Raw genomic sequence first — 23,874 nt, forward strand, 5'->3', positions numbered from 1 at the left:
GCTGTGGGTGTCAGCCCCAGGACAGAGAGGAAGCATGAGGAATGCTTCTGCTCTCAGATGGTGGCAATGGCTGGAGACCTGTTTTCCAGGTTGAGGGGATGGGGTGGAGTCAAGTGGGGTATAGCTGGGAATGAGTTGTGTGGGAGGGGAGGTCATGGTGATGGGAAATTCTTCAAACTGACAAGGGCCCTCCAGGAAGGAGCTGGGATCCAATGACAGTAGCAGTGGGGTCTCCATCCACATCCACCCAATCTACAAATCCCCATGAAACACACATGTAAACACACAAAGGAACCTTTAAGGACACTTCGAGGGTCATGGATGTGCTGTGCAGTAGTCACAGTCACATCTTGTTTCTTTTCCCCTGATAAAATTTACTTTTTGCCCAATATTAAACGACATGTGGATACTAAGAAAACAAAGAAAATGTAAAAAAAGAAAATCACCTATAAGTCTACTACACAGACTACTTGTAAATTTTAGGGATTTTTCTTCTCATCATTTCAAACATATTAGGAATATTTTAAAATTATCAATAAATATGCATCTAAGACTATTTTAAGTACATGAAGAAAATTTCTTGGTGTAAAAACCATATAATTTCTGTCTTTTTTTTTTTTTTTGCCACTTCTTTGTTGTGGTAAAATGCACATAACATAAATTTACCACCTTAACCATTTTTAAGTAGTGTAATTTCCTTTTATGATCTTGTATTGTTGAAGAATAAGAACTGTTTAATTTTAGAACTGGATTTCAGTCTACCATCTTATTAATTGCGTGATTTTAGATAATTCACTTAATCTCTTGGTGCCAAATTATGATCTTTTTTTTTTTTTTTTTTTTTATAAAAAACCAAACAAACAAAAAACAATGCTACCCTGAAACCATAAAACTCTTAGAATAAAACATGGATGGTGAGCTCCTTGACATCAGTCTTGGTAATGATTTTTTTTTAATTTGACACCAAAAGCAAAGGCAACAGAAGCAAAAATAAATAAAGGACTGCATCAACCTAAAAAACATTTATACAGCAAAGGAAACCGTCAACAGAGTGAAACGGCAACCTATAATTTGGGAGAAAATGTTTGCAAATCACATATCTGATAAGTGGTTAACATCCAAAATATACAAAGAACTTATATAACTCAACAGAACAGAAACTACACAATCCAACTTAAAAATGGGTAGTGGATCTCATAGGCTAATCAAGAAAACCTGACTGCCTACTTCCCTCCCACGTCTCTTCTCTTTTGCCCTTGACAAAATACATCTGTGCTGCTCTCAGAGCTGAGGGCTCTGGATGCCCCACACTCTCCGGATGCCCCTCCCCCACCCCAAGCCTCTGTACCATCACATCTCTGGAAGCCGTTGGTGGTGATCTTCCCAGATGAAGAACTGAATCCCTGGGCACAGTGACAGGCTGTGGCATTGACACATGCGGCGTTCAGAGGGCACCACCAAGCACAGTCTTCAGGGACAGAGGCTGTGGGGACAGGACAGAGACCATGGTCAGAAGGCCCAAGAGATAAGAGGAAGCCAGCTACCAGCAGTGGTCCAAAGGAAGAGGACGGAAGGAAAAGGAATGATGGCTGCCACTGGATTTGGAAGAACTCAGAAAATTCTGGACATTTAGGGAAGATGAAACAGCTTCTCTTATCTCCAGAAAACCATCTGTTGGCCTCACTTGCAAAATAAGCCCCCTTGTTGGTGAGAGGACTCAGACCTTAGCATGTATTCCCCAGTCACTAATGGGCTGGCTGGGCGGACTCACCTTTAAAGTTTTCAGCTGCAGCATCCAACGTCAACATCAGCTGAAGAATGAGTCCTGGAGCAGAAAGACAGAGATGATAAAAATAGGAAAGTGGAGCTCCAATTTCAACCCCTGTCCATATGGCTATTGCCACCTTGAGTTGGGCCCTGCAGCCCACAGCTTTCTGGCAGCTTCCCTGAGGTTCCTGTATTTCACTTGGAATCAAGAACTAGGTCTTTCCCCTCCGTTTCCCGGGACTCCCCATGGAGTCAATCACTGACAGCCACAGCCCTCATGGAAACTCAGGTGCGACAATATACATAGAATATACATAGAGGATTTACTCAGAAACTCCAACCTTTCCCAATGGAGAGAGTAAATCTTAAAGGAGAGAGTCCTCAGATTTGCGTGCCTTTCCCTATGCCCAGGTTCTTTGTTCTCTGGCAATGGTGGAAATCTGCTTTGCAAAGGCCTCACTCTCCTCTCCAGTGAGTGGATGCCATTTCTTATTCACATGGAGGCATCCTAAGTGTGAATGGAATGGCCTAGATGCTCTGTTGTCCAGATATGGGTGGAAGTGGCCTGAGTTTTCCCTGTCTTTCAGCCCTGGTGCCCTTGCTTTCATGATCAGCTCCCAGGTGGGCAGGGACATCATGGCAACCTGTGTCCCAGCTTGAGGATTTGGGTAAAGACCAGAGTGGGCCTTCCTGGGAACCAAGTGTAGAGGAAATGCTAAGTTCCCTGAGCAGTACCCATCTTGTCTCCAAGTGATGGCTTTTGTCCTGCCTCTTCCAGGGCAGCTGCACTCTGCCTGAATTCTCCTTGGAATCCTGGTGATGCTGGCGGGACAGTGCTGTCCCATTAATGCCAACTCTCAGATTCAAGCTCATAGATCTGGATCAAGACCCATCCCTGAACCTGGTCCCTCAAGGGGCTCGCATGAAGGGATGAGGAGAATGAAGACAATGCCAGACAAGCAGGGCCACCCGGACAGTGGGTGCCAGGCTGCGGTGGACAATGGGGGCTGATGTCCAGCCATGAATCTTTGGGTTGGTGAAGGTGCCTCTTCTGATCTCCATGATGGCATCCCCAGGACTGGCAGGAAGTGGTGAAAATCCATTTCTGAGCAAGATCAGCAGTGGGTGAGGGTTGGGTGGCTGAAGAGGGAAACAGGTGCCGATGGGCGAGGAGTAGCAGGTGTTTCTCTCATTTGGCTCCTTGATCTCCCACCAGGGATGCAGACTTCTGGGCCCTGCTGAGGGGAGCTCAGCCCCCATGGGGCCTGGATTGACCTCTTCGAGAGAGTGGGTCAGGCTTGGGGCAGTGGTGCCCAATTACGTCCTCTCTTTCAGTCTCATCCAGATAGAAGACTCTTCCATTCATCTAACTTCCTGAATGTGTGTGGGGTGGTCCATGTCACCCTGCCCACTCCTGACACAACAGGTCCTAATCATTTGAGTTGCCCACAGTTCCATTAATTGAAATTATTGGGTTGAATCAGGGTGAAACCTTGCTTGAGGAAATAGATGAGGCTGAGCAGCCAAGAAGTGGGTTCAGGGTCAAGGAGGGGTCTTCACCTGGTGTGGTTGTTGGCCAGGGGCAGGGACAACTGAGGAACATGGGCCCACCTTGTACTCTCCCTATGCCCACATTTCTGGACATGGTTCCTGGGTCCATCAAGGCCTGAGGGGTGTGAGAGGGCTTCTGGGGTGACCAAGCCTGTGTGGTCTCTAGTGGGGAAGGTCTCATCCTGGTAGTCATTGATGAAGAAGAAAAGGATGAATATTGCTCTGGAATTCAACACTCTGTGAGCCCTTGAAGTATCTTGAATGCCACCACTCCCTTTGTTTTATGAAAATACGATGCCAGGTGGTAAGGGAATGTTTGAAAATTACTTAAGTGGCACTTGGTGGGGGGTTTAGAGCCTTGGTGTTCAGAGAGGGTGGGTGACCAAGTAGGTGCACAGGTCACTCCCGTGATGCTTAGAGAAAGGGGTGGGAATCCCAAACCTAATGAATGAGGAAATGGAAGACATGGGGTCCTTCTTACCACTACATGGTTTCTTAGGATCAATGTTGAACGTTGCCTCAGAAACAGGTCTGTAGGCAGGGCTGCACATGCAGTAGCTCTCCATGAAGTCCTGGCAATCTAAATATACCCCACAGGACACTGTCGAGCCTGCTCCACACTCTTTGATGTCTGGAACACAATAGGACAAAAGGTCACCTCTCAAAGACATGAGTTCCCACAGGGCAGAGACCGTGGCCTCCAGTCAGACCCCACCATAGGGACCAGACTGTTATAGGTGCAGGGTGTCACTCCTGGAGCTGCGCTGGGCACAGCCAGCTGCTCTAGAGCCTGTTGACTGCTAGGTTGCCTGAGGGCACCTAGATTCAGACACTCTGCTGTGTCATGATGGGGATGGAAGCAGGTCTGTGTCCCCTTCTCCAGGCCTTGGAGGGTAAACAGAGGCACTGACTCAACTACAGACTCTCCTCTGTGGTGCTGTTTGTACCATTGAAAACCTGTGTGGGCAGTGGCCGGTTAGCTCAGTTGGTTAGAGCGTGGTGCTTCTAACACCAAGGTTGCTGGCTCGATCCCCACACAGGCTACTGTGAGCTGTGCCCTCCACAACTAGATTGAAACTACTTGACTTGGAGCTGATAGGTCCTTGAAAAACATGCTTAAAAGAAAAAGAAAGAAAGAAAACCTGCAGAGGTGGGGGGTGGGGGATGGGGAGACTCAGTCAGGACAATAGTGGCATTGAAGGCTGTCCCCTATGCTGAGGTAATGGAGGGAGTCATGGCTGGGGGCTTCCAGGGTGACATCATCATTCACACCTAAAGATAGAGCCAGGTGTCAGGCCTCTGTCCATTGATGGCTTCCACCCCCTTTTGTCACAGTGGCCCAAGTGCACCCCTCCCTCCTCATCAGGAACTCCCTCAGCTCCCAATGTCAGGCCTTTCCCAGATGCCCCAGGATGTCTCAGGGAGAGTCTTCCTATCTCCATCCCTGGGTAAGTCCCCTTCACAACATCAGAGGCAATAGGGGATGTGAAGTGAAGAAGCAGCAGGAAGCCGCTCACAGCTGAATCATTGGGGGTGATTTCTGGCATCTTATCTCTCCCTGTTTCTAAACATGAGAGAAAGATGCCCATGAGCCATGTGCTCTTTGAGTACCTGAGGGACCCACTGAGCAGGGGCTGGACACCATTGGGTAACAAGAACAACCTAATAAGAAACAAGGACATAAAATGAATCAAAATGATGGGACAGAATGTTTGACTCTACATTCCAATCATAGGATCAAAGACTTTAAAGCCTGAAAAGACTCATGGCATCTTGATGTGTCAAGGGTCATCTGGTCTCCTCCAGATCAGAGTTCTCTTCTCTGAATTTATAGATTTCCCTTCTAAGGCCCAGGCTGTAGTGTCAGCACCAGGATATGAGAGGAAGCGCGAGGGACACACATCTGTGGCATTCATATTCAGCCTTCATCTGGACAATGGGTCTTTCCTGTTTTGTTTTCAGATGGTGACAAAGGCTACAGACTTGTTTTCAAGTTTGATGGGATGGGATGGAGTCTAGCTGGGTAGAATTGGGAATGAGGTGTCAGGACAAAAGTACAATGACAATGGGGAAATTCCTCAACCTGACAAGCACCCTCAAGAAAGGAGTTGAGGAGACATCATCAAAATGGTGGTGTGAGGTGAGCCTCTGGAAATCTCCCCTGGAATTTACAACAAATCGAACAGCTATAACTCCACAAAGGACTCCCTGCACAGCAGACAGGCAAGATGAAGAGGCTCACTACTGAATTCACCTAAAGGTGGGCAAATTGAGCGAGAAGGGGAGGAGGGAAGGGAAAAGTGCGGCTGTGGTGGTGGTCACCGCCATTGCTCTGGGCCACCTCTCACAACTCACTCCACCTCTGTCCCCACCTATCTGGGCAGATCCCTGCAGGAGTAAACAGGACTGCTGAAACACAGGGGCTCTGAATCTGGTGCAGGCAGAGCTTTGGAACTTCAAAAGCTCTCTGCATCCCCACAGGGATGCAGCGCCCTATGACCCAGGTGAACTGTTAACAGAGGAGAAGCCCACCTTCCAGGGAATTCCCCCATTGTGTGAGAAGCTGGAATAGTGCAGAGAAAACATAACACTACAGTGTGAGAGAGAAAAAAGGGCTGCAGTCAGAGAGAAAATAAAACATTCTACCAACACGTACTGGAAAACAAAAGAAAGACCTCTTCCTATCAACCTGTTGCAGAACCCAATTCTGTAGATGTCTAAGAAGAGAAATAATAAATCATTAATTGCCATGAATAACCAAGGCAACAAGACAGCTCAGAAAGAAAATGAAAAGTCTCCAGAAAATGAACTTAAAGATATGGAAATATGTGACTTAAATGACATAGAATTCAAGACTGCAGTTCTGAAAAAACTCAACGAGATGCAAGAAAATACAGAAAGGCAGTTTAATGAACTCAGAAACACAATCAAAGAACAACATGAGCATTTTACTAAAGACATTGAAATTTTTAAAAAAGAACCACACAGAATTTCTGGAGATTAAGAACTCAGTAGAAGAAATTAAGAATGAAATAGCCAGCTTAGGTAGTAGAGTTGACCAGATGGAGGAAATAATCAGTGACATCGAAGATAGAAACCTGGAATGACAAGGATGGAAGAAGAAAGAGACTTGAGACTTCAAAGAAATGAAAGAACTCTACAAGAACTTTCTGATTCCATCAGAAAGAGCAATATAAGAATAATGGGCATACCAGAAGGAGAAGAAAGAGAGAAGGGAACAGAGAGTATATTCAAACAAATAGTCGATGAAAACTTCCCAGACTTGTGGAAAGAACTGGATCCTTGAATCCAAGAAGCAAATGGAACACCTAATTACCTCAACCCCAACAGGCCTTCTCCAAGGCACATTGTATTGAAGCTGTCTAAAATCAACGACAAAGAAAGAATCCTCAAGGCAGCCAGGGAAAAGAAGACGGTAACTTACAAAGGAAAGCCCATTAGATTATCATCAGATTTTTCAGCAGAAACTCTACAAGCCAGGAGGGAGTGGAACCAAATATTCAAACTATTGAAAGAGAGAAATCAGGAGCCAAGAATAATATATCCAGCAAAGATATCCTCTAGATATGAAGGAGGAATAAAGACCTTTACAGACATACAGAAGCTGAGGGAATTTTCTAACACATGACCTGCACTACAAGAAATATTGAAGGAGGCAATTCAACCAGCATAAATAGGGATAATGTGTGACAACAAAAATATAAAAGGAGGGAGAGTGAATGTCTGAACCGGCATAAGGGAATGGAGAAAGTAAGCATGCTGAAGAAAATGGAACACTCTAAATATGAAATTTTCTTTTACATAAACGTAATGGTAATGACTAAAAAAAAAAGAAAAAAATCCAGAACTGAAACATATAATATAATAAAAGAAGAAAAAGAGTGAAACATCATAGAATACCACCACACTGAAATAATAGACAGCAACAAAAAGGCAAAGAAACAATGGAGACACAGTCATACCAGAAAACCAAAGATAGAATGATGGGAAATCCTCATATATCAATAATCACCCTAAATGTGAATGGACTGAACTCACCAACAAAAAGTCACAGAGTAGCAGACTGGATCAAAAACTAAACCCAGTTGTATGTTGCCTCCAAGAGACACATCTCAGCTGTAAGGACAAATATAGACTCAAAGTGAAAGTGTGGAAACCGACACACCAAGCAAATGGTATCCAGAGAAAATCAGGTGAAGCTATACTGATATCAGATGAAAAAGACTTCAGGATAAAAAAGGTAACAAGAGACAAAGATGGACATTTCATAATTATAAAGGGGACTATACAATAAGAAGACATACAGTCATCAATATTTACGCCCCCAATCAGGGAGCACTGAAATATACCAAGCAACTACTAACAGAACTAAAGAGAGAAATTGACCAAAACACAATTATTCTAGGGGACCTAAATACATCATTGACAGCTATGGATAGAGCATCCAAACAGAAAATAAATAAGTATTAGCCCTAAATGACACATTAGATGAAATGGACATAATTGACATTTATAGAGCACTTCATCCTAGAACATCAGACTACATACATTCTTTTCTAGTGTACATGGAACATTCTCAAGGATAGACCATACATTGGGACATAAAACTCAGAAAATTTAAGAAGATTGAAATCATACAAAGGATATTCTCTGATCACAAGGCTTTGAAATTGGATATCAACTGCAAAAAGAAAACAGAAAAATCACACATATGTGGAAATTAAACAACATAGTTTTAAAGAACGACTGGATCAAAGAGGAAATAAGAGGAGAGATCAAAAGATACATAGAAACAAATGAGAATGAAAATACATCCTAACAAAATTTTGGGGATGCAGCAAAAAAGCAGTTTTAAGAGGGAAATTTGTATCATTACATGCCTATCTCAAGAAATAAGAAATATCCCAGGTAAATAACCTCACGTTACACCTTAAAGAACTAGAAAAAGAAGAACAAATAAAACCCAAAATCAGCAGAAGGAAGGAAATAATAAAAATCAGAGCAGAACTAAATGGAACAGAGAAAAACAAAAAAATAATAGCAAAAATTAATGTGACAAAGATCTGGTTCTTTGAAAAGATTAATAAAATTGACAAACCCTTGGCTAGACTCACTAAGATAAAAAGAGAAAAGACACAAATAAACAAAATCAGAAATAAAAGAGGGGAAGTTATCACGGATGCCACAGAAATACAAAGGATCATCAAAGAATACTATGAAGGACTATATGCCACCACATTCAATAACCTAAAAGAAATGGACAAGTTTTAAAAAACATATAGTCTTCCTAGGCTGAATCACAAAGAATTGGAAAATCTAAATAGATCAATCACCAGTAAGGAAATTGTATCAGTCATTCAAAACCTTCCCAAAAGCAAAAGGCTGGGACCAGATCGCTTCACTAGTGAATTCTACCAAATATTCAAAGAGGATCTAATATCTGTCCTACTCAAACTCTTCCAAAAAATTGAAGAAGAAACACTACTCTCTATCTCATTTTATGAGGCCAGCATTACCCTGATACCAAAACCTGGTAAGGATAACACAATAAAAGAAAACTACAGACCAACATCTCTGATGAATACAGATACAAAAATCCTAAACAAAATTCTAGCAAATCAAAAGCAACAATGCATTAAAAAGATTATTCATCACGACCAAGTGGGGTTCATCCCCGGGGCACAAGGATGGTTCAACATATGCAAATCCATCAATGTTATAATTCACATAAACAAAATAAAAGACAAAAATCATATGATTATATGAATAGATGCAGAAAAAGCATTTGACGAGATACAACATCTATTAATGATTAAAACACTTAATAAATAGGTATAGAAGGAAAATACCTTAACATAATAAAGGACATATATGACAAACTCTCAGCTAATCTCATAATTAATGGTGAAAAACTGAAGCCCTTTGCTCCACGTTCAGGAACATGACAGGGCTGTCCCCTATCACCTCTGCTTTTCAACATAGTGTTGGAAGTCCTAGGCAGAGCAATCAGGCAAGAGAAATAAATAAAAGGCATGCAAATTGGGAATGAAGAAGCTAAAGTGTCACTCTTTGCAGATGACACGATGCTATATATAGAAAACCCTAAAGAATCCACCAAAAAGCTATTAGAAACAATCAACGAATACAGTCTGGTTGCTGGCTACAAAATCAACGTACAAAAGTCCATTGCATTCCTAAATACTAACAATGAAATCTCAGCAAAAGAAATGAAAAAAAACAAAACAAAAAACAAAACAAAACAATTCCATTTGCAATTGCAGCAAAAAGAATAAAATACCTAGGAATAAACTTAACCAAGCATGTGAAAGACCTATATACTGAAAACTGTAAGACATTTTAAAAAGAAATTGAAGAAGACACAAAGAAATGGAATGACACATCCATATTCATGGATTGGAAGAATCAACATATTTAAAATGGCCATATTACCCAAAGCAATATACAGATTTAATACAATCCCATCAAAATCCCAATGATGTTTTTTAAAGAAATAGAACAAAAAATCATCAGATTTGTATGAAACACAAAATACCCTGAATAGCCAAAGCAATCCTTAGAAAAAAGATCAATGCTGGAGGTATCACACTCCTTGACTTCAGCTTGTATTACAGAACAACAATAATTAAAACAGTATGGTATTGGAAGAAAAACAGACACACAGGCCAATGGAATAGAATTGAGAACCCAGAAATAAACCCACAAAAATATGGACAGTTGATTTTTGACAAAGAAGCAAAAACACACAATGGAGGAAAGACAGCGTCTTCAATAAATGATGCTGGGAGAATTGGAAAGCCATGTGCAAAAGAATGAAACTAGACTGCTATCTGTCACCATGTACCAAAATTAATTCAAAATGGACCAAAGACCTAAACACAAGACCTGAAACAATAAACTGCATAAAAGAAAACATAGGTATTAAACTTATGGACCTTGGGTTCAAAGAGCATTTATGAATTTGACTTCAAAGGCAAGGGAAGTAAAAACTAAAATAAATGAATGGGCCTATATCAAACTAAAAAGTTTCTGCACAGCAAAATAAACCATCGACAAAATAAAGAGGAAACCAATGGAATGGGAGAAGATTTTTGCAAGCAGTGCCTCCGATAAGGGGCTAATATCCAAAATATATAAGGAACTCAACAACAACAACAAAAAAATCCAATAAAAAATGGGCAGAGGACCTGAAAAGACATTTTTCCAAAGAGGACATACAAATGGCCAATAGTCATATGAAAAAATGCTCAACATCACTAATCATCAAAGAAATGCAAATAAAAACCACAATGAGATATCACCTCACCCCAGTCAGAATGGCTATCATCAACAGGACAAATAGTAACAAGTGTTGGAGAGGTTGTGGGAAAAAAGGAACCCTCATACACTGTTGGTGGGAATGCAGACTGGTGCAGCCGCTATGGAAGGCAGTGTGGAGGTTCCTCAAAAAATTAAGAATAGAATTACCATGTGACCCAGCAATCCTTCTCCTGGGTATCTAACCCCAGAAATCTGAAAACATTTATTTATGCTCCAATGTTCATTGCAGCTTTATTTACGGTGGCCAAGACATGGGAAAAACCAAAGTGTCCTTTGATAGATGATTGGATATAGAACATGTGGTATCTATACACAATGGAATACTATTCTGCTGTTAGAAAAGATGAAATAATGCCATTTACAACAACATGGATGGATCTTGAGATTATTATGCTGAGCGAAATAAGTCAGACAGAAAAAGTCGAGAACCATATGATCCTATTTTTGTGAAGAATAAAAGTCATTCAATCTCTCTGAGCCCAAATTTGGTAATTAAAAAAAAAAGATGCTACACTGAAACCATAAAATCTATAGTAGAATATGTAGTGGGAGTTAGCTCTTTGATATCTGTCTTGGCGATGAGTTTTTGTATTTGACACATCAATAAGAAAAATAGACAAGTGATACTACATCAAACTAAAAAACTTTTGTACAGAAAACAAAACCATCACCACAATGAAAAACCAACCTGCGGACTTCCGGAAAAATGGCGGAGTGAGGTGAGCCTCTGTAAAGCTCCCCTGGAATTTACAAAGAATCGAACAACAAAAACTCCACAAAGAACTCCCTGCACAGCAGACAGGCAAGACGAAGAGGCCCACTACCAACTGAAATCACCTACAGGTGGGAGATTCGCGCGAGTGGAGGGAGGAGGAAAGGGAGAAGTGCAGAGACGGAGCCGCGCAGGCACAGGACGCAGACCTAGCTCAGGGCACTGAACTCGCCGCTTCCCGGAACTACCGCAGGTGCGGGAGAGGGAGGAACTCGGACTGCTAGGGCTCCGCTTATGGCCCACAGGGCTGACTGGGCAGCATATAACATGGCTGAACCCAACGCTCACGGCAGAGACCTCGGAAAAGACTGAGGGAAAAAGGCTGAAAACGGTATTTAAGCCCGCACTGCTGAGCAGAGAACGGAGCCTTAGGCACTGAGACTAGCCGCCCCCTCCCTCCCCTCAGAGCTCACCCCGCCCCCACCTGCCCGGTGCTAGAAGAGAAACAGCAGCAGTGTCAGATCAAAACAACAGAAAATCTGCTGTTTTGAGAACTGTGGACCGCAAAAACAAATTCACAGCCAACTAGTTCCAGCAAAGGGGAGAGAGCTGTGGAAGCAGGACCAGCTGTGGTGGTGGTTGCCGCCATTGCTCTGGGCCACCTCTCACAACTTACCCCGCCCCTGACCCCACCTATCTGGGCAGATCCCTGCAGGAGTAAACAGAACTGCTGAAACATACGGGCTCTGAATCAGGAACTGGAAGAGCTTTGGAACATCAAAAGCTCTCCGCATACCCACCGGGACACTGCGCCCTGTGACCTAGACGAACTATTAACAGAGGAGAAGCCCGTCTCCCAGGGAATCCCCCCATTGTGTGAGAAGTTGGAATAGTGCAGAGAAAACATAGCACTACCTTGTGGGAGAAGAAAAATAAGTTGCAGTTGGAGAAATAATAAAACATTCTACCAACAAGTACTGGCAAACAAAAGAAAGACCTCTTCCTATCAACCTGTTGCAGAAGTCACTCCTGTAGATGTCTAGGAAGAGAAATAGCAAACCAGTAATCGCCATGAATAACCAAGGCAACAAAATAGCTCAGAAAGAAAATGAAAAATCTCCAGAGAAAGGCACTTAAAGATACAGAAATATGTGACTTAAATGACAGAGAATTCAAGATTGCAGTTCTGAAAAAACTCAACGAGATACAAGAAAACACAGATAGGCAGTTAAACGAACTCAGAAACTCAATCAAAGAACAGCATGAGCATTTTACGAAAGAGATTGAAATTTTAAAAAAGAACCAAATATAATTTCTGGAGATTAAGACTTCAATAGAAGAAATTAAGAATGAAATAACCAGCTTAGGTAGTAGAGTTGACCAGATGGAGGAAAGAATCAGTGACATCAAAGATAGAAACCTGGAAATGACACAGATAGAAGAAGAAAGAGACTTGAGACTTAAAAGAAATGAAAGAACTCTACAAGAACTTTCTGACTCCATCAGAAAGAGCAATATAAGAATAATGGGCATACCAGAAGGAGAAGAAAGAGAGAAGGGAACAGAGAATATATTCAAACAAATTGTCGATGAGAACTTCCCAAATTTGTGGACAGAACTGGACCCTCGAATCCAAGAAGCAAATAGAACACCTAGTTACCTCAATCCCAACAGGCCTTCTCCAAGGCACATTGTATTGAAGCTGTCTAAAATCAACGACAAAGAAAGAATCCTCAAGGCAGCCAGGGAAAAGAAGACGGTAACTTACAAAGGAAAGCCCATTAGATTATCATCAGATTTTTCAGCAGAAACTCTACAAGCCAGGAGGGAGTGGAACCAAATATTCAAACTATTGAAAGAGAGAAATCATGAGCCAAGAATAATATATCCAGCAAAGATATCCTTTAAATATGAAGGAGGAATAAAGACCTTTCCAGACATACAGAAGCTGAGGGAATTTTCTAATACACGACCTGCACTACAAGAAATACTAAAGGAGGCTATTCGACCACCATCAACAGGGACAATTTGTGGCAATCAAAACTCAAAAAGGGGAGAGTAAAGGCCTGAACCGGAATATGGGAATGGAGAAAGTAAGCGTGCTGAAGAAAATGGAATACTCTAAATATCAAACTTTCTTTTACATAAACTTAAGGGTAACCACTCAAAACAATCCAGAACTGAAATATATACTGAAATAAAAGAAGAAACAGAGGAAACATCATAGAATACCACCACACAGAAATAATAGACAACAACAAAAGGCAAAGAAACAATGGAGACACAGCCTTACCAGAAAACTAAAGATAGAATGACAGGAAATCCTCACATATCAATAATCACCCTAAATGTAAATGGACTGAACTCACCAATAAAAAGGCACAGAGTAGCAGATTGGATCAAAAACTAAACCCAACCATATGCTGTCTCCAAGAGACACATCTCAGCTACAAGGACAAGCATAGACTCAAAGTGAAAGGGTGGAAATTGACACTCCAAGCAAATGGTACCCAGAGAAAATCAGGTGTAGCCATAATGATATCAGATGAAACAGACTTCAAGGTGAAAAAGATAACAAGAGACAAAGATGGACATTTCATAATGGTGAAGGGACTGTACAACAAGAAGACATAACAGTCATCAATATTTATGCCCCCAATCAGGGAGCACCGAAATACACCAAGCAACTACTAACAGAACTAAAGGGAGAAATTGACCAAAACACAATTATACTAGGGGACTTAAATACATCATTGACAGCTATGGATAGATCATCCAAACAGAAAATAAATAACGAAATAGTAGCCCTAAATGACACATTAGATGAAATGGACATAATTGACATTTATAGAGCACTTCATCCTAAAACATCAGACTATACATTCTTTTCTAGTGTACATGGAACATTCTCAAGGATAGACCATATATTGGGACATAAAATCAGTCTCAACAAATTTAAGAAGATTGAAATCATACCATGCATATTCTCTGATCACAAGGCTTTGAAATTGGATATCAACTGTAAAAAGAAAGTGGGAAAAAACACAAATACATGGAGATTAAACAACATACTTTTAAAGAAGGACTGGGTCAAAGAAGAAATTAGAGGAGAGATCAAAAGATACATAGAAACAAATGACAATGAAAATACATCCTACCAAAATTTTTGGGATGCAGCGAAAGCAGTTTTAAGAGGGAAATTTATCTCATTACAGGCCTATCTCAAGAAACAAGAAAACTCCCAAATAAATAACCTCATGTTACACCTTAAAGAACTAGAAAAAGAAGAACAAGTAAAACCCAAGGTCAGCAGAAGAAAGGAAATAACAAAAATTAGAGCAGAACTAAATGAAATAGAGAACAAAAAGACAATAGAAAAAATTAATGTGACAAAGAGCTGGTTGTTTGAAAAGATTAACAAAATTGACAAACCCTTGGCTAGACTTACTAAGATAAAAGAGAAGACACTGATTAACAAAATCAGAAATGAAAAAGGGAAGTTATCACGGACACCACAGAAATACAAAGGATCATCCAAGAATACTATGAAGGACTATATGCCACCAAATTCAACAACCTAGAAGAAATGGACAAGTTCTTAGAAACATATAGCCTTCAAGGCTGAACCATGAAGAACTGGAAAATCTAAACAGACCGATCACCAGTAATGAAATTGAATCAGTCATCCAAAACCTTCCCAAAAGCAAAAGTCCGGGACCAGATGGCTTCACTAGTGAATTCTACCAAACCTTCAAAGAGGATCTAATACCAATTCTGCACAAACTCTTCCAAAAAAATTGAAGAAGAGACAGTACTCCCTAACTCATTTTATGAGGCCAACATTACCCTGATACCAAAACCTGGTAAGGACAGCACACAGAAAAACAACTACAGACCAATATCTCTGATGAATACCGATGCAAAAATCCTAAATAAAATTCTAGCAAATCGAATACAACAATGCATTAAAAAGATTATTCATCACGACCAAGTGGGGTTCATCCCGGGGCACAAGGATGGTTCAACATCGCAAATCCATCAATGTGATACATCACATAAACAAAATAAAGGACAAAAATCATATGATTATATCAATTGATGCAGAAAAAGCATTTGACAAGATACAACATCCATTTATGATTAAAACACTTAATAAAATGGGTATAGAAGGAAAATACCTTAACATAATAAAGGCCATATATGACAAGCCCTCTGCTAATCTCATAATTAATGGAGAAAAACTGAAGCCCTTTGCTCTACGTTCAGGAACACGACAGGGATGTCCCCTATCACCTCTGCTTTTCAACATAGTGTTGGAAGTCCTTGCCAGAGCAATCAGGCAAGAGAAAGAAATAAAAGGCATCTAAATTGGGAATGAAGAAGTTAAATTATCACTCTTTGCAGATGACATGATGCTATATATAGAAAACCCTAAAGACTCCACCAAAAAGCTATTAGAAACAATCAACGAATACAGTAAAGTTGCTGGCTACAAAATCAACGCACAAAAGTCAATTGCCTTCCTATATACTAACAATGAAATCTCAGAAAAAGAAATACAAAAAACAATTCCTTTTGCAATTGCAGCAAAAAGAATAAAATACCTAGGAATAAACTTAACCAAGGATGTGAAAGACCTATATGCTGAAAACTATAAGACATTTTTGAAAGAAATTGAAGAAGACACAAAAAATGGAAAGACATTCCGTGCTCATGGATTGGAAGAATCAACATAGTTAAAATGGCCATATTACCCAAAGCAATATACAGATTCAATGCAATCCCCATCAAAATCCCAATGGCATATTTTAAAGAAATAGAACAAAAAAATCATCAGATTTGTTTGGAACCACAAAAGACCCCAAATAGCCAAAGCAGTCTTAAAAAAAAGAACAATAATGGAGGTATCACACTTCCTGACTTTGGCTTGTACTACAGGGCTACAATAATCAAAACAGCATGGTATTGGCAGAAAAACAGACACATAGACCAATGGAATAGAATTGAGAACCCAGAAATAAAACCACATAAATATGGACAGATAATTTTTGACAAAGAAGCTAAAAACATACAATGGAGCAAAGACAGCCTCTTCAATAAATGGTGCTGGGAGAATTGGATAGCCACGTGCAAAAGAATGAAACTGGACTGCTATTTGTCACCATGTACCAAAGTTAATTCAAAATGGATCAAAGACTTAAGCATAAGACCTGACACAATAAACTGCATAGAAGAAAACATAGGTACTAAACTTATGGACCTTGGGTTCAAAGAGCATTTTATGAACTTGACTCCAAAGGCAATGGAAGTAAAAGCTAAAATAAACGAATGGGACTATATGAAACTTAAAAGCTTCTGCACAGCAAAAGAAACCATTGACAAAATAAAGAGGCCACCAACTGAATGGGAGAAGATTTTTGCAAACAGTGCCTCCGATAAGGGGCTAGTATCCAGAATATACAAGGAACTCATGCAACTCAACAACAAAAAACAAACAACCCAATTGAAAAATGGGCAGAGGACTTGAAGAGACATTTCTCCAAAGAGGACATACAAATGGCAAATAGACATATGAAAAAATGCTCAACATCACTAATCATCAGAGAAATGCAAATCAAAACCACAATGAGATATCACCTCACCCCAGTCAGAATGGCTATCATCAACAAGACAAATAGTAACAAATGTTGGAGAGGCTGTGGAGAAAAAGGAACCCTCATACACTGTTGGTGGGAATGCAGACTGGTGCAGCCGTTATGGAAGGCAGTGTGGAGGTTCCTCAAAAAATTACGAATAGAATTGCCATATGACCCAGCAATCCCTCTCGTGGGTATCTACCCAAAAAATCTGAAAACATTTAGAGATAAAGACACGTGTGCTCCAATGTTCATTGCAGCTTTGTTTACGGTGGCCAAGACATGGAAACAACCAAAATGTCCTTCGATAGATGAATGGATAAAGAAGTTGTGGTATATATACACAATGGAATACTATTCGGCAGTAAGAAAAGATGATATAGGAGCATTTGTGACAATATGGATGGATCTTGAGAGAGTAATGCTGAGCGAAACAAGTCAGACAGAAAAAGCAGAGAATCATGTGATTTCACTGATATGTGGTATATAAACCAAAAACAACAAAAGAACAAGACAAACAAATGAGAAACAGAAACTCATAGACACAGACAATAGTTTAGTGGTTGCCAGAGGGTAAGGGTGTGGGGGGTGTGGGGTGGGAGATGAGGGTAAGGGGGATCAAATATATGGTGATGGAAGGAGAACTGACTCTGGGTGATGAACACACAATGGGATTTATAGATGATGTAATACAGAATTGTACACCTGAAATCTATGTAATTTTACTAACAATTGTCACCCCAATAAATTTAATAAAATATAATTAAAAAAAAAACCAACCTGCAATGGCGAGAAAATATTTGCAAATCATGTATCTGATAAGGGGTTAGCATCTAAAACATATAAAGCACTCATACGTCTTAATAGCAAAAACTCAAACAATCAGATTAAAATGGGTAGAGTCTCTGAAGAGACATTTTCCAAAGAATGCATCCAAATTGCCAACAGCTACATGAAAAGGTATTCAACATCACTAATCATCAGGAAAATGCAAATCAAAACCACAATGACATATATCACCTCACACCTGTTAGAATGGCTATTTTCAAAAAGACAAGAGATAACAAGTGTTGACCTGGATGTGGAGAAAAGGAACCTTGGGCACTGTGATTGGGAATTCAAATTGGAGTAGCCCCTCTGAAAAACAATATGGAGGTTCCTAAATAAAATAAAAATAGAGCTACCATATGGTCCATTAATTCTACTTCGGCGTATTTATCAGAAGGAAATAAAATTACAATCTTGAAAAGATGTCTGCACTCCTATGTTCGTTGCAGCATTATTTACATTAGCCAAGACACAGAAACAATCTACAAGTCCATCAATGGATGACTGGATAATGAAAAAGTGGTATATATATAGAGTGAAATATTATTCAGCCATAAAAAAGAAGGAAATCTTATCCTTTGTGCCAACGTGGATGGACCTTGAGGGCATTATGCTAAGTAAAGTGTCAGACAGAAAAAGACAAATACTGTATGATATCACCTATATGTGAAATTGAAAAAGAAAAAGCACATAGATACAAGATACAGAGAACAGATTGGTGGGTGCCAAAGGTAGGAGGTGGGAAGTGGGCCAAATGGGAGAAGGTGGGAAAGATAAATCCTAGCTCTGTTTGCTTCATGGCTCTGCTGTGAAGATGAGGTGGGAAACCATGATCGTGAGTGGGCACGGTTTGTGGTGAGCTCAAGCTAGTAGGAGACCCCGAGCTTCCAGGCCCTGGGTGTTTCTTTCCTCCTGTCTCTTCCATTTCTTTCCTTTCTTTGTGCTATGAAAATAATAATTACAATAACAGCAGTAACAATGATAATAGCTCACATTTGTTGACAGTGTGTACTATCTTTAAATTTTTTTCATACAGGTAAATATTAAATCTCGCACCATCCGTATGGGGTAAGTACAATGATTATCCCCAATACACAAAGAAACGGAGGCAAAGAAAGGAGAAATAATTTCCTAAAGGTCAGAGAGTCAGTCAGCGGCAGAGCTAGACTCTGAGCCCACGTAGCCCAGCTGCACCATGGATGCTTTCAACACTCTACCTACTGATCATGAAACCAGACTGCCCACTTCCCTGCCCCACCTCCTCTCTTGAGTTCTTGACAAAGTGCTTCTGTGCTGTTCTCGGGATGAGGGCTCTGGATGCCCCACAGTCTCCCCCCACAATCTCCATGTGCCCCTCCACCACCCCAAAGCCTCTGTACCATCACAACTCTCCAAGTGGCCGGTGAAGATCTTCTCAGATGCAGCACTGAATCCTGGAGCGCAGAGACAGGCATTGGCATTGACACATGGAGGGTTTGGAGGGCACCAGCGAATACAAGCTGTGGGTGCAGAAGCAGTGGGAGACCATGGTCAGAAGGCAAGAAATTGGTGAAGCCACGGCCAACTATGAGTCCAAAACTAGAGGAGGGTATAGCTGCCATTGGAAGAGGAAAAGACACAAAAACTCTGGGCATTTAGGGAGGTAAAAGCATCTTCTCTTATCTTCATGAGACCATCTCTGAGCCTCACTTGCAGAACAAGCTTCCCTCCCACTTGGTGAGGGAACCAGACCCCAGCATGCACTCCCTAGCTTATACCACTGTGGGGATAGAGCCCCAGAGAGCAGTTTCCAGGCTCTCGGCCTCACATAGAAAGGTACTGGCTCAGGTAGTAAATGGCCATCAACTGTGATTGGATGGCCATCAGCTGTGGCTAGTTGGCCGTCAGCTGTAACCAGTGAGCCATTGGCCACTAATATAATTGCTGTGGCTATGCTAGCAAAAACATGGGGGCTAGCAAGATGGTGGCTGAGCTAGCAAGAGCGGATTGCAGAGAGGCGGATGCCGCCAGCGAGAATACAGTGGTATGACTCCCCCATCTATGGCTCCGTGGGTGTTCCTTTTTGGCCTCACCATATCCTGCATTCTTATGTGGGGAGTGGGAGCAGAGACCCCGCCTGATAGCCTGCATGACAAATGGCGCAGCGAACAGGGTCTCCCACACGACAACCATAATGGGGCTGGCTGGGCACTCACCTCTATCCTTCAGGGCTGCAGCAACCAAAGGCAACAGCAGCAGCACAGAGAGCCCTGGGGCAGATAAAACAGAGATATGACAAAGAAAAGAGAGTCAAGCTCCGATTTCAACCCCAGTTGGCAGGTTCTTAATAGGTGGTTCTTGCCCTGCAGCCCATGGCCTTCCAGCAGCTTCTTGTACTTTACCAGGAATCGAGGACTAAGCCTTTCCCCTCCATCTCCCAGGACTCCCCAGGAGTCAGTCACCGACAGACACAGTGTTCAGATGGACTCAGGTGCTACAGGTAAGGGGACAGGACATACACAGAGCTGATGACAGAGACCCATCTTAGAAACCCCAACCTTCCCAATGGAGAGGGTAAATCTTAAAGGAGAGAATCCTCAGATTGGTGTGCCTTTGCCCAGGCCCAGGTTCCTTGTTCTCTGTCAATGGCAGAAATCTGCTTTGAGGAGTCCTCTTCCAGGATCGCTCCTGTTGAACGTACAGCTTCAGAGCTTACAAAAAGAGCATAGATCGCAGAGTCGTACAGCCCAAAGTCTGAGTCCTATAATGATGAGAAGAGCAGGGCACGGAGCCCTGGAATCCATACAGTGGGATTTGAGGAGCGGTGAGGAGTGAGAACTAAGGCGGCTGCAGGGAGGGCCACTATCTCCTGGTCAGGTGGCCCCTCCAGGTACAGCACCCATGGCTTTTATGGCTCCTCCCACATGATGCCCTGGCCCTTCAACAGTGGACAGTGTGCTGAAGGCACAGCCTTTCCCCTTTGTCTCCCAGCTCGGTCCTGAGAAATGAATCACAGAAGGGGCTTTGTGGCATACAAACCACTATGAGGATGGAGGAATGAAATCTACCCTGCAGGCAATAAATGGACCACCTAGTAGAGTCTGTCATCCCATCTATGTGAGCCCTGAACCCTATGAAAATCTTTTCACGTCTGTGTGCCTTTACAGGATTTTCCCAAAATGTGTCCAGCATTAAAATAATCATATTCCACAATTCGCATGATAAGAAATGTGGCTATTTTCATAAAAACCAGGAAACTAATTACAACTAATGAGGATAATATATAAAGAACACCTAACTTACTAGGTAACATGTAAGCACTGAAGGGAATAAAGACTAATCAGAATTAAGCTGACCTCACTGGTACTAGTTTTTACTAATTCACTGTTACTGTTCTTCAAGTTATTCCATCACTCACATAAAACCTATAGACTAACAGACAATGTTTTTCTTAGTGCTCTAGAGTTTTCAGATAGTTTGGTTATCTATTCTTTTGAAAAAAATACAGGTGTTATGATAGTTAATTTTACGTTCCAATTTGACTAGGCCGTGGTACCCAGATATTTGCTTAAACTCTAGTGTACATGTTGCTGTGAGGTGTATTTTTTTTCATGAGGTGTTTTTTAGATGAGATTAACATTTAAATCTGTAGACTTTGAGTAAAGCCGATTACCTCCCATAACCTGGGTGCGCCTCATCTCATCAGTTGAAGACCTTAAGAGGAAGAGAGAATTCCAGCTGCCTTTGGACTTGAGATGCAATATCAAGTCTTCCCTGGGTTTCCAGCCTGCTGGCCAGTCCTATGGATTTCGCACTTTCCAACCTCCATATTCTAATGAACCAATTCCTTAAAATCTCTGTCTTTCTGTCTCCATCTCTGTCTGTCTCCATTTTATTGGTTCTGTTTCTCTGGTGAAACTGAACTAACACAAGTAATAAAATGAAAACTTTGTTACATCCCCAAGTTTGCCCTGGCAATGAGTTTAACTGACTTTCTCCTTTGAGATTTAATATAAATGAGCTAATATCCTCAAAAATTTTCCCTTTATACCTTATAGAGATATTAGACAAACAAGCCAGATATCAAGCAAGAACAGATAATATTTTCAAACTGGGTAGAGAGTGCCCAGATAGCTTTAGTTGTCTGTCATTTTTGTTATGTTCTACCTACCTGCCGGCCACCTTAGATACCCGTTTCTCATGGTGCAGACACCAGCAAGCCCAGCCACAGAGGACGTCTGATCTTGGTCTGTGTGTGTGTTAAAAAGACTTCCTGTTTTAAGTATGTGTTGTGCCCTAGAGAAGGTGATTTAGAGAACCACTGGTCTGGATGTTTTCTTTTCCCTAATCTGGCCCATAATTAACTTCTCAGAAACCCCAGTTCTATTTTTCTTATGTATTTGCATATCATTACTAGCATTTGTTTGCATATTATTACTAGTTTTTGTACTAATAATGATATTGAGGATGATTTTAAAATCTTTTTGATATAGGAAGATGTGATACTGTGTATTAAAAGACCTCCCCCAAGTGAAGAATCACTCTACTGGTCTTTTTGCCCCTATGAGGACCTTAGGTCAGAGTGAACAAAATGATCTGTTAATAGACTTTTTAAATTGACGTTTAATTTTCATTCAACATTATATAGTTTCAGGTATACAACATAAAGATTTGATACTTGTATATATTTTGGAATAATCCCCTCAAGAAGTCTAGTTAACACTCATCATCAAACAGAGTTACAAATTTTTTTCTTGTGATAAGCACTTTTAAGATCTACTCAGTTAGCAACTTTCAAATATGCAATATAGTATTATTAACTGTAGTTGCTATTCTGTACATTACATCCCCATAACTTACTGATTTTATAACTGGAAGTTTGTACCTTTTGACTCCCTTCATCCATCGCCCCACCTCTCCACCTCTGGTAATCACCAGTCAGTTCTCTGTGTTTATGAACTTAATTTATTCTTTAGATTCCACATATAAGTGAGATCATATGGTATTTGTCTTATTCTAACTTATTTCACTTAGCATAATACCCTCAAGGTCCATCCATGTTGTCAAAAATAGCAAGAGTTCATTCTTTTTTACATGTTTTGTGCTCCAAATTCACCCTTTTGCAAATCAAATTCAACCTTTTGCAAATCAAATTCAACCTTTTGCAGATCAAATTTTTCCACAAAAATGTCTTCTTAATCTTTGTAATAAAAATAAAAATAAATCCAATGTTAAGTTATTGTTACAATTAAACATTTTATTGCATGTATTTAATAATAAACATAAAATACTTATTTGACATCAGAAATGCTTATTTACTTATAGCTTCATTTATAATGGTTCTGCCGCTGCTCTTGGTAATTTCATATACATATTCATAAAATAATTATGGCAATCTGTAAGAGTAATATTTGCAATGGAATGATTAATAATATCTACTAAATGATCATAGTTTGATGGGTCAGCCAAAATATTTCTTGCACAGAACTTAATTTTTGAAAAAAACTTCTTCAGTGGGGTTCATCATTGGAGAGTATGGTGGTACAAATAATAAAGTGTGGCTTGTCTGATCAACAAGCTCACATACTTCCTGGGTTTTGTGGAGGCTTACATTGTCCAAAACAAACCACAATTCCTCCAGATTATTTTCATCCAATTTCTGCAATAATCTTTGAAGAAATTCGCAAAAAATATTTGAAGTAATGGTAGGATGTGCAATTACTTCATGCCACACCATTCCCTGAATATTTATTGCTGCAATTAGAGCAACATTTCATCCTCTAACTGTTTGCACGGTCACACGAGCTGGTGTATTGACTTTGGATCACGCCTTCGTTTTTCAAAACGAAGGTGAGAGAGAGAGAGAGAGAGAGAGAGAGAGAGAGAGAGAGAGAGAGAGAGAGAGAAGATCTGGTGACTTTTTGTCTTCTTTAAGGACATCAATCTTATGTGAGTAGGGCTCCACCTTTCTGACCTCATTTAACCTTTATAACTAAGAGGCCCTACCTTTATATACAGCCACAAAGGGGTTAGGGATATGAA

The 23,874-nt window shown here is 40.7% G+C and overlaps 1 protein-coding gene across 1 annotated transcript in view; it reads right to left on the reverse strand.

Moving 5' to 3' along the window:
• Positions 1-22,156, reverse strand: part of LOC109439421 (adhesion G protein-coupled receptor E2) — a 43,308-nt gene extending 21,152 nt beyond the window's left edge. The window contains exons 1-6 of the mRNA XM_074338119.1: positions 22,004-22,156; positions 20,049-20,102; positions 19,233-19,352; positions 3,800-3,949; positions 1,772-1,825; positions 1,349-1,483 (exon numbers count right to left, since the gene is read on the reverse strand). Coding sequence (XP_074194220.1) covers positions 1,349-1,483; positions 1,772-1,825; positions 3,800-3,949; positions 19,233-19,352; positions 20,049-20,102; positions 22,004-22,034 — 544 coding nt within the window. The 5' untranslated portion in view covers positions 22,035-22,156. The remainder of the gene's footprint in view (positions 1-1,348; positions 1,484-1,771; positions 1,826-3,799; positions 3,950-19,232; positions 19,353-20,048; positions 20,103-22,003) is intronic.
• Positions 22,157-23,874: the final 1,718 nt, after the last annotated feature.

Source organism: Rhinolophus sinicus, linkage group LG07 (genome assembly GCF_036562045.2).
Source record: "Rhinolophus sinicus isolate RSC01 linkage group LG07, ASM3656204v1, whole genome shotgun sequence".
Taxonomy (NCBI): Eukaryota; Metazoa; Chordata; class Mammalia; order Chiroptera; family Rhinolophidae; genus Rhinolophus; species Rhinolophus sinicus.